General features: G+C 35.0%; 1 protein-coding gene across 1 annotated transcript in view; it reads right to left on the bottom strand.

Annotated features, from left to right (window-relative positions):
* The window catches only part of RIT2 (Ras-like without CAAX 2), a 216,994-nt gene that overhangs the window by 55,260 nt on the left and 149,024 nt on the right, over window positions 1-12,710 (bottom strand). Inside the window, exon 3 of the mRNA XM_011963948.1 lies at window positions 2,822-2,895. Coding sequence (XP_011819338.1) covers window positions 2,822-2,895 — 74 coding nt within the window. The remainder of the gene's footprint in view (window positions 1-2,821; window positions 2,896-12,710) is intronic.

The raw sequence follows: 12,710 nt of genomic DNA, 5'->3' as shown, positions 1-12,710 counted from the left end.
AGTTCAAAATGCAGAAATCACCGGTCTTCTGTGTCCTTCGCGCTGGGAGTTGGAGACTGGAGCTGTTCCTATTCGGCCATCTTGCTCCGCCCAAGGATCTATCGCTTTATCTTTTTAATTGTATGTTTGCCAGTTTCTCAGTATTACTAGAGCATAGAATTTCAGATTTTTCTTTCATCACTTACACACTTCACCCACAATGAGTTAAGATTCTCCATCTCCAGCCATATGTAACTAAAAATGTTCTATTAATATTCCGCATTGCTCAGCTATTGCCACAATAATGCTACAAGACAAACCACCGCAAACTTAGTGTCTTAAAGCAACTAGTGTTCATGATTTTTCTAGTTCACAAATCTGTGTGGTGTCTGTAGCAGATCTGTTCCATGTGTAGGTAGACTGGGCTTTCTTTCTGTCTTTGGGTTGGGTTTAGTTCTTTTCACAGGTTTTCTCAATCGCTGAGGACCAAGGGCTATCTGCAGTATTCCCTTTTCTTGAGAAGTAGCACAAGTACACTTAGTGCTTCTAAAGGCCTTGGACCACGACTAGCAGATTGTGTCATCTGCCTGCATTCCACTGGACTAAACAGTGACTTAGCCAAGTCTACATTAATAGAAAGGAGAAATATATTGGCTATTCATCATTATATTGGCACCTCACTTGGGACCAGTAAGTCTACATAAATACTGTAGACTGAATGAATATTCAATAAATGAAAATTTCACTTTCTACCAAAGCATAATTCTAGTTGAGTGTTTCCAATAACACAACTTTGCTATTTCCCAGAGCAGCTATTTTTTATATTTGAGCATTTTAGTTGCTACAAACCCTCTATTATCATGAGTAAAATTTAACCTACTCAGTGTTCTTCCAATTAGATCTGTAGTTTCCACTTAAAAACAAGTATACTTCCTCTTAGATAAGACAGCCCTTTCAAATAATTGAAATAATTTTTCCATTCTATATATTCCCAGTAGCTTCAACAGTTCTAACCCCATAAGTCCATTGTCCAAATGTTTCTAGAAGCGAACGCATCTGTTAATACATAGATTTCAAATAATCTTCAAATAATTCATAAATATAGAAAGATATCACCTATTTCTAGTTGCTTGTACACTATCAATATTCCAATTATGCAGATATTTTAAAACTAGTAACATAAAGTGATGAAAAAATACAATGTTTTAAAATAATGAAAATCTTTAAGTACAAAGGGAAATAATATAATGAAGATTTGTGTATCCATGATGTAGGTCTTCAACTTAAGAATTTCCTATATTTAATCAGAACTCTAATACAGCATGAATCATTACATGTATAGATAAAATCTACTTTGTATTTCCCCCTTTTCTTAACTTTTCACCTTTCCTCCATAAGAGGTAATGACTTGCTTAAATATTTTATAAAAATTTACCACATTCTAAGCCACAACCAAAAATTCTATATACATCAAATAATCAATGTTTTACAGTCTACATTATTTACATTTTGATCTGAAATCAATAAAAAGTTATAAACAGGATGTGTATGTGAAACAATGTTTACTTTTGCATTGACTGCAGCATTCTGTTTATGTTAAATGTGTTTACAAATCTACAACTACACAGCTTTTTAATCTAACACCAACAGAGGTGCATTAAAACTTTCTACTATATAAAATTTTGAATTTGTAAATGATTTACAGTTCTCTTCATTTGCCTTAAATGTTACAGATTAGAACTTTAGAATATTGTGAAGATTTTTTTACAAACTGACACTTCTACACTTTAATAATACTTTTGCATAACATCTATTTGCCTTATATTAATACATTTATACTTGCTTTGACTTTGGCTACTTTTGCCTACCTTTTTAATTCCTTATTTGATTTTTCATCTTTCTGTACACTTACGTTTCTTTTAACTCAAATATAGTTTAGTTTTATTCTTTTGTTCAATATGATGCGATATTTGCCTGTTTTAGGAGAGATTTTTTTATTTTGATTTCTAATGTTTTGACATGTATCTATTATACTTCCTTGTTAACTTTTTATTCTTTCTTTTTTGTCTTATATTGTATTCACAACTTTTTATTTTTTCTTCTCTTTTTCCTGTGCTTGTATCAAATTATATGGTTTATGTCTAGCACTTAATATATGAGTTCATATTTTTAACACAATCATTTTGAAAGTATGAAGTTAAATAAAATATTCACACTTCTTCAAAATATATCTAGGACTTGGAGATGTTTTAAATCTTATACCTTTCCTCACAACTTACTTCTAATTGTGATGTCGTATTTTAGTTCTATTTTTATATCACAAAAAATTATTTCTCTTTCTCCTCCTCCTCCTCCTTCATTTTCTTCTTCCCCACAGGTTTGCAAACTAACGTATTAGACCATACTAAATCTTGGTTATGTCCCTTATTCCATCAGGCTCCTTAGCCTCAGTTCCATGAGCACATCTGCTAAGCAGATCTTCCTTTATATTCACTAAAATTCTCTAATAGAAATTATTATCACATCAGGATCTATGTCAGAGCTTTGTGTAAACCTAAGGAAAAATAATAAAGTATTTTTAAATTTTATAATTTCATTGGCAATATAACACCTACATGGACTCTTTTATTTTTAGAAAATTGAGGGAATTTGGTAATGTTCTGGTTGGTAATGAGTAATGGGTCACATTTAATGTTGATTATTTTTAAATTTAATTCCTGACTGTTATCACAAATTTATACTTCTGCTTGAATAAAGTCATCTTCTCCTTTGTGGTAAATATATTTGAAGCTAAAGCATAAAATAAACTCAGAGATCAGAGAGGTTTAAGAACATCACCTACCTGGCCAGCAGTGTCCAAGATGTCCAAATAAGCTGGCTCATTGTCAATCCTGACCTGGGTCTTATAAGCATCTTCTGAAAAACACAAGACAACATTTACATTTAAATGTGACAGGAAAGGCATTACTAATTTTTAGATTTCGTATAGAAAAATTTCTAAGTAAGTTACTAAGTAAGATAATCAGAAATATTACTCAAATAACATATACAGATTGAAAATGATGTAAATCGGGAAAATTATAGGAGAAAGTGTTTTTGCTTATGGTGAAACCAAGTAGATTTCTCTTTCATCAGGAAAATTTTATGAAAAACATGGAACAAATGTTATTAGTTATTTCCTAACAATGCAGGGCAAAATAGCATCCTATCATCTTAATGGTAAAGGCCTGGATGCTTTTATTAGAAGATCAGGAGTAAGACAAGATTCCCTGCTCTCACCTCCTTTGTTTAACATAGTCCTAGAAGTCATAGCCAGAGCAATTAGGCAAGAAGAAAAAGTAAAATCATCCCAATTGGAAAAGGAGTAAAATTATCTCTGTTCACAGACAACATGATCTCATATGTAGAACCCTAAAGATTACATACATGCAAACCCTAAATGAATTCAGCAAAGTTGTAGAATATAAAGTCAACAAGCAAAAATAAGATATGTTTCTATTGACTAATAATAATATGAAAAGACAATTAAGAAATCAATTTCATTTATAATGGCATCAAAATTAATTAAATACTTAGAATTAACAAAGGATGTGAAAACTTCTACATTGAAAATGGTAAAATGTTGCTGAGAGAAATTAAAGAAGGCACAAAAAGTTGAAAGACATTTGATATTTATGGACTGAAAGACTGTTAAAATGTTCACACCTGCCAAAGGAATCGACAGAGTTAATGCTGGGTTAAACAGTAATTCTGTTTTTAGTTATTTGAGAAATTAGCACATCACTTTCCACAATGGCTGGACTAATTTTCACTCTCAGCAGCAGTGTATGAGCATTCCCTTTTATCTAAAACCTCACTGGCATCTGCTATTTTTTTTTTGACTTTTAAGTAATGGCCACTCTGACTGGTGTGAGATGGTATCTCGTTGGGTTTTTTATTTGCATTCCTCTACTGATTAGTGATGATGACATAAAGGGATGTAGAATTTTATCAAAAGTCTTTTCCACATCTATTGAGATAAATAACCATGTGTGTTTTGTTTTTAGTTCTATTTATACAATGAATCACACTTATTGATTAGTATACGTTGAGCCAAACGTGCATCACAGGGATGAAGCCTACTTGATCATGATGGATCCGCTTTATGATGTGCTGCTGGATTCAGTTTGCTAGTATGTTGTTGAGGAGTTTTGCATATGGATGAACAAACCATAGCTGAGAGTGTGGGATCCAGGTCATGGGCTGCTTTATAGTACACAGCCAGGACCAAGGTCAGTGGGCCTGTTACTCAAGACAGAAAGGACCCTGAGCAGATAGTGATGATGGCAAGGTTAAGACCAAATTTAAATATAGCTGAGTCCACAGGGAGATGAGGCTTTCTTTGGGTCTATAATTGGGAAGACAGTAAGTGAGCCTGCCACCTGGATTTTGGCCCACCTTCTCAAAATCTCCATCCTTGGTCTGGGGCTCCACTAGAGTTTCACAACTTCCTACCTAGATCCCCAAGCTCCCACCATGTTCCCACAAAGTCATTTGTGAATGGCTGTCAAATTATTGTTGCTATGGGGGAATATGAGCGGGAGATCTCCTATTCTGCCATCTTGCTGACATCATGTACTCCAATTCAAGATCTTTCTTCTATTTTAACGTAAGCATCTACAGCTAGACATTTCCATTTTAGCACTGCTTTTGCTACATCCCATCAGTTTTAGAATGCTGTGTTTTCATTTTCATGCATTTCTGAATATTTTCTTTCTTTTTTTTTTTTTTGAGACGGAGTCTTGCTCTGTCGCCCAGGCTGGAGTGCAGTGGCCGGATCTCAGCTCACTGCAAGGTCCGCCTGCTGGGTTCACGCCGTTCTCCTGCCTCAGCCTCCCGAGTAGCTGGGACTACAGGCGCCCGCCACCTCGCCCGGCTAGTTTTTTGTATTTTTTAGTAGAGACGGGGTTTCACTGTGTTAGCCAGGATGGTCTGGATCTCCTGACCTCGTGATCCACCCGTCTCGGCCTCCCAAAGTGCTGGGATTACAGGCTTGAGCCACCGCGCCCGGCCAGAATATTTTCTAATTTCTCTTGAGATTTCTTCTTGAACTCATTCGTAGTTTGAGAATTGGTTGCTTAATTTCCACATATTGCAAATCTTTCAGTCTTCTTTCAATTGTTGATTTCTAGCTTTATCCTATTGTGATTGGAAAAGATACTTTGTATGATTTGAATATTACTTCCTATTTATACTTGAAAGATAAAGAAATGCTTCCTGGGAGAAGGAGCACCTAAATTGAGTAGGAGGAGTTAAGAGAAAGTGAAGCAAGAGAGAGAGAGAGAAAAAAGCAGACCAGAATCCCAAAGGTTGAAAAGAGTATTGTTGAACAACAACAATAAAAACTTAATTTCAGTGTGACTAAATCCTAGAGTTTAGAGAAGAAATGTTGATGAAATGTAAGAGATAAATCAGATTAACTTATGAATATATTTAAAAGAGTCATGTATTTGAATTAGGTATCTGAAGTCAGACTGCCTGGGTTTAAACTCTGGTTCCAGAATTACTAGCTGTCAGATTTTAGGAAAATCACTTGACATCTCTAAAATGTAGATGTCTCATTTGTAAAGGTACAATTATTTGTATTTGGGTCATGGAGTTGTTTGAAGGATTAAATGATAAAAGGCGAGGAAGTCACCTTATATTTTGTATGTAATAAATACAAGAGTGTCTTGCATTTAAAAAAAAAATAAAGGGTAAATATGTTCAGTATTATTAAGAAATGTGGAGTTCATTATAATGCCATCTTCAAATGTGCATTTTAGAATGCTCACTCTGTCTGAAGTGTGGTGAGTGAATTGCAAGGCGGAAGACTAGAGGCACAGAAAGAAGATTAAGTAGATATGTAGTAATCCAGGTGAGAAATAATGTGTAAGATAATGGCATTAGGGTTGGAGGAAAGTTGACAGATTTGCAACATGTTTAGAAGGTAGAAACTATAGCACTTAGTGACTAATCAGATGAGAAAACAAGAAGGGGGAAGGTAGAAGAGAAGCTCTCAGATTTCTTGCATTTGAAGTTGGGCAGATGGGCATGACATTTTCTGAAAGGGGAGGCAGAAGGATGACCACACGTTTAATTTTAGAAATGTTGACTTTGCCTTGCCTGTAGCTCATTCAAGTGAAGACAATAAAGAAACAGTTATCTGGGCCTGAAGCTCTGGATAAAGCTCTAAGGCTCTTCTTTCATTGTATTCATTGATGGTCTTATTCATGCCAATCTTATTATACACAGTCTGTTAAATATCTATACTTCTGTAAAACACAGTTGTACACATTATCTGTAAAACACAGCTGGACCTCCTGAAACTGGAAGTCACAAACTCTTAAGAGTCTGGCTGCAATCTACATTTTGTTTTATGTATCATTTATATCATAAGCAAAGAGCAAACTGAATCACTGCTAAAAGCTTTTAGAACATCATCGGATTTTGGCACAACTCAATAATTATTCATACTATTGATTGTGAGCCACAAGTAAACAAATGAATTATTTTCAGAAACTGTTGTTGTAGAAAGTAGTAATGATCAACCACGGGAGGCATTTTTCCAATGCATAGTGCTGAGTAACTCTCACAAATCAGATTATTGCTAGCTGCGGGAGATATGAAGACACACAAAAACACACATGGGCACTTACAATCATGGTCTCTACTCTCAAGGGGTTTGTAAAATCATGGTAGGAGACATACATATAAACACACATATACAATGAGATGTTAAAATCACAAAATGTATAAGAGCATAAATCCCACTGCAAGGAAATTCATTTCTTATGACTATGCTCCAGAAGGCAGAAGTTGTGGAAAGTATGACTTGCAGGGTGCTCCATCTAGTATGATTTTAGCAACTCTCAGCCATTCTAAATGTATTCAGCATATGGCCAACCATACAATTTTTCTATTTTCTATTCCATTGCTCTTTGTACATTCACTGATCTTCCTCTCACAAAAGAGAAATCTTGTGGAATCACTTGCAATTTATTTGAAGATGCATGGGGTTGTTTTTCAATTTCATAGGGAAATAAGAATAGTTACTCTGAAAAGGACTCTGTGACCCAAGGATTATAAGTGAATCTTTCAGATTTTGTGTTTGTTTATTTAAACTCAAAGCCCCAAAGAAGAGCCTGCTGAGGCCAGGGGCACACTGAGTAATCTAGGCGAGAACTCCTCTGTGTGATTATTTGAGCTCTAGATAAGCCCAGCACATGAAACATATATCAAATAAAAGCTTCTCTTGGGATCAGAAAACTCCTTCAAAGGGACTTGATGAGAATTGGCTCGAAACTAAAGACAGACCTTTTATCCAAGGTTTTATTTTTTCTCTCTTTTATAAAGTGTCTATCAGAGTACACATTTCATTGTGGGGAATCTAGGTCACCTGCCTGGCCTCCATAGAAACTAATCCTTTTCATTTCCTCCCCATAAACAATCTTTCTGTTTCCATTCATTCACTCCCTTTGAGACCACCCATGCAGAAATACACTGTCAGAACTACTCTCTTGAATGCATATAAACACTTCCCTGAATTTCAATCATCTTCCTATAGACCCAATCCTGAAGTGAACTCATTTATCTTCCCAAGCATGAGGCCAAATGTATACAAAGCTTTATCAGGCAGAAATGGTAGCAGCTGCCTGCTATATCATTTGCACAGAAAAGCACACTGGGACTGCATTCTTGGAGGCACTACTACCTTAAAATTTATCTCAAAGTACTAATGTTTAATTTGAGATCATTTCTTCTCAGGATATATCTTCTCCACTGTCCCTCTTCAGCAGAATTGCGTAAGAAGAAATCACTAAAGTCCTGTATTAAAGCCTCAAATCTATCACTAAATATCTGCTATTGGTAAGCCATGAAATCTTATTTTTAAGATGGCGATAATAGTAAACACTAGTCAATGCATGGGAGTTCTATAAGGATCAACAAAAGTAGCACATAAGATAGTGCTTTTGAAAAAAGAAAGCAAAATTCAAACTCAAGGAATATTATGTTGTGAGTTTTATTTAGCACTGCTTCAAATTAGCCATGAAACTAAATTAAAACAAAATTATTTGTGCTATTTATATTTACCCATGTGAAAATGTTTTTCCCAAGCAAATCATAAACATTTTGGCAAGATATGTTTGCAATAAAAACCAGAAATATAAAGTTTTTGATTAATTAAAAAGTGTAAGGTGTTCTGGATAATTTTCCCAAAGCAACTAATATTTTTTTCAGAATAAACATATTCATTTAAATAATTTTAAAATACTTTAGTTGCAAATATAAAGCTAGGATAATATAAGACCACCAAAATATATAACTAAGAAAAAATATCAGAAATGTAATGGTAAATTTTCATTAAATGACTTTCACATATCTTAAGATGATTGAATACTACTTACATGGTTTGCCTCATAATCTGAAATATGTAATTGGTATTATAATGAAGCTTTTTTTCTATAACTACAAGCTATTATACACCTCCAAGATATTAATCACTGACCGAAATTTTTTAAAGGCAATAAATAGTACAAAGTCTCATAGAATCTATTTATAAGATCTTTCTCAAAGGATTACTTAAATAAATCATCTCAATTGTAAGTACGTGTATGTGTGTGTGTGTACAGAACAGAAGTATCTTGCAAAGTACTGTGCTGGACACTTTTTCTTGACCAAAATGTTAAATCATGGATGAATCAGCATTGATACAAATATAATGTATATATCAATATATTGATCTATAAAGGATTCAATGTATTTTTGAGTATGTAATAGGTGCTGCACACTCAGAGGGCAATACAGTCTACACAGTTGAAAGGGCAGGTGGTTTTTACCCATATTGAATTTATAATCTTGTGGGAATACATACAAAAGCAATTGCACTATGTTTTAATGAGTGCTACATTAGAAGTATTTTGAAGGATGCTTATTTAGGGAGATGTCAGAGAACACGCAGAGGAACTGATGTTAAGCTAAGGTCAGTTCTTCAAATCATGGATTGAAAACAGAGTTTGGAAGGGGGAAGACGAGGAGAGCTCTGCCAGGAAAAGAGAAAAGAAGTTAAATGAGATCTGATGTAACCCTTCCTTTGAGCCTAAACATTCAATGAAATGTCGTAAAAGTTTGTCGAAATGTTTGCTGGCTGTGAAAAAGTCTTGTAAAACTGGCTGAACTGAGTTTGTGGGATGACTTAGGGTAAAGAACAACCTTTCCTATCATAGAAGTAAAAGCTGAAGACAGGATGCCCCAAGGACATAAGCCCTAAACATTCATAGAAATTATAAGGCAGGTCATGCATTTTTTCTCATCCTGCAATATTGATAATTCAGTACAGTTTACTTAAGTCTCTGAGAATAGGTCTCTGAGAAATAGGAGCCTCCAGATTACACAGAAATTGAAATCTTTCCCCCAGAAATCAACTACCCCACTAGCATCTATTTATACAGATGGAATCTCCCTAGCATCAGAGGGATGCTGGTTGGTATCAACTACCCCACTATCACTATGTAGGTAATAGGGTAGTTGATACCAATCAGCATCTCTCTGATACCTCCCAGAGATTCCCAATGTCACTGCTCTGGAAAGTCTGCCCAATGTGGCCAATCACACACTTTCTGTGGTGTTCACAGGCAGATTCTGCAGTGACTAGCACACTTGTCAGAATGCCTGTGCTCCTGGACTCCTCTGTAGGAGGCCTTGCCAAGAACAGAAAACCCAATGAGGAGGGGAAAGCTGGGGTATGTCCTGTGGAAACACAGAACCCTGCCTAGAGATTTGCAGGTACAGAGGACCACTACTGGAAGATGCCATTTTAAACAGTGACTTCTCAGATCAAGGACAAGCAGATGGAGATGTACCTGACAAGGAATAATACTCATATTCTGATGAGGGGACATGGAGCCCTGGCAGGAGTGTGCAGAAGGAACAGCCAAATCATTGCTCTTCCCCAAAGTCATTATCTACAGAAAGTACTTCAGGGTGTATCTCATATGTTGGAAACATTTAATCTTTTTCTTTCAACCTGAGAGAATAGAAGGATCCATTGGAAACCTAATTCTCTGGCTTTCTTCTGCTAAATAGATACGAGCAACAGGACTAGGTCACGGTCACTGATGCTGAATGTCTCCAGTTCTTTGGTTCTGCCTCACTTAATTATTGTTTGGGGATGAAGGGGAAGAGGAGAAGAAGAAGATATTCTTCCTCCCCAGCACCTGGCATCTCTTGGTCTACCTTTTTTACCCCTCAACATACCCTTGAAAAATGGCTTTATGATCCTAAGACCATGACCTCTGCAATACTTGTCTTCCAGAGGTTTTCTATGATAGAATGAGCTTAAATACGTATTATTTCTTCACAGAAATAAAAAGAACTTTTATGATCAAGGCAATTGTATGAGTCTCAGAGTCTTAATGACTCTTCATCCTCATCTGATGGACCCTCGGAGAAGATTCCAATGTACCTCTGATGCCCATCGAGAAACTATAAGAACGTCTAGTGACAAAGGTCTGATTTATACTAAGACTGTTATTTCTGGGAAGATAAAATCAATGAAATTTTTCCTATTGGTCCTGCTATGTAAAATTTAAAACCAGGAGCCAATCATAATCCCAAAAGACACAATCCAAAATGCTATAATCTCGAATGTTGAAATACTGGAAGATCAAAATTCCAGAAATATAATTCTGGAAAAAAAAAACTAAAAGTATTAAAAATATATTTATTCATATTTTAAGAGAATTCTTTGGAGAAAATATAAAAATATGACAGAATACTTCATAGGCCTCTTTAAGCAATAAAATAAGCAATAATAACATACATATTTTTACAAACATAAACACTCAGGTACATTAATGACAGTCTCAGGAATATAACAGTTATGAGAAGATAAACTATATTCATAAAGAAAGAGGTCAAAAAGTGAAATGTATAAACACATATCACAAAAGTTGTTCATTGTGTGCACGTAGCTTTATAATTACAGTCCACTGAAGCACTGTCATGAACAGCCTAAGTACTGGCTAGATTGACTAGAATCCATGATAGGTCATCACCATGTATGTCTGAAGAGCTGAGATCTCAAGAAATTTTATATTTCACAAATGCAGATGTACAAAAAGGACTTCTCTTCATTGATAGTGGAAGGTTTAACCTTTTTACATTGAGTACCAAGAAAGCCAGTGTTGTAACTCCTAGTCTGAAATCAAAGCCTCAAGACTTGAGGAGCTGCTGGTTTAAGACCTGGAGTACAAAGGCTGGTGAGCCTGGAGTTCTGAAGTCCAAACCAGCAGAGGAAAAGTCTGTCTCAGCTCTCAGAGAAAGATCAATTCACCTTCTGCATTTGTTCTCTGCAGGCCCCCAGCCAATTGGATGGTGCTGCCAACATTGATGGCAAATCTTTCCCAGCTAGTCCACGCAGACTCGCCCAGTGATCTCTGCAAACACCCCCACATACACACCCAAAATAATGCTTTACCAGGCTTCTAGATATTCCTTAATCCAGTCAAGTTGACACCTAAAATTAAGTACAAAAATCCACTCCTTATCATCTTGACACCCATACACATTTCCTAAAACCATACTTAATGTCCAAATAAAGACAATTACAAAGTGATAGTTTCAGATAACATGATACAGTTATCCCATACTGTAATTATCAGGATTTTAGATGTTAGGGATTTTAGACTCTTGGGGTGTAGATTTGGGAATTTTGATCTTTCAGGATTTCAACTTTTGGGATTATGGCATTGAGGATAGTGTCTTTTGAGATTATTATCCAAATTTACACTTGCTCAAAAATTAAATACATATGTGTATATCGAACAAAACACATACATAATTTGTATGCTAAAAATTATACAATACTAATGAAAGAAATCAAATATTTAAATACATATTATTTTTATAGATTGGAAGACCCAGTATAATAAAGATGTTGATTCTGTACAAATTTATGTCATGATTTAACAAAATTCTTATCAGAATTGCAGAATATTTTTTGTATCTATAGCACAATTAATTAAAATATTTTACAAAAAAGGAAAGGATTTGGAATAGAATATTAAATCCACAATATAATGAATAAAAAGGAATAGGAATTTTGAAAAAGAAAAATAAAATGGGAAGAATCAGTTTACCTGATTTCAGGAGTTATCATACAGTTACAATAATCAAACCAATGTGATGTAGGCAAGGGTTACAGACACAGAGAAAAATAGAACAGAACAGAGAATCAAGAATAAAACCCAAAAAAAGGTGACTGACTAAATTTTGACAAAGGCACAAAAGCAATTTAGTGGAGAAAAAATAGGCATTTTTAACCAGTGGTGTGGGACCAACTAAACCCACATTGGCAAAACAAATAATCTAGAGCTCATCTCATGTCTTTCACAGAATTAACCTAAATGAATCACAGAATTGAATATACGATTTAAAACTACAAGTTTTAGAAAAAAATGAGAAAATCTTCAGAATCAAAAACTCTTAGAATTAAATTTCTAAGATGACATATTAAGCATAGACTATAAAAAAAGAACTTCACCAAAATTTTAAAAATCAACATTTTTTTGCTCTATGAAAGACTCCATTAACATGAGGAAAAGACCAGCTAGAACAGTAGAAAATGTTTGCAAATCAACCGGATCCAGCAGCACATCAAAAAGCTTATCCACCATGATCAAGTGGGCTTCATCCCTGGGATGCAAGGCTGG

Source organism: Colobus angolensis, unplaced genomic scaffold, assembly GCF_000951035.1.
Source record: "Colobus angolensis palliatus isolate OR3802 unplaced genomic scaffold, Cang.pa_1.0 Scaffold637, whole genome shotgun sequence".
NCBI lineage: Eukaryota > Metazoa > Chordata > Mammalia > Primates > Cercopithecidae > Colobus > Colobus angolensis.
Note: the sequence above shows the minus strand (reverse complement) of the source record. Positions and strands in the feature narration are given on the sequence as shown.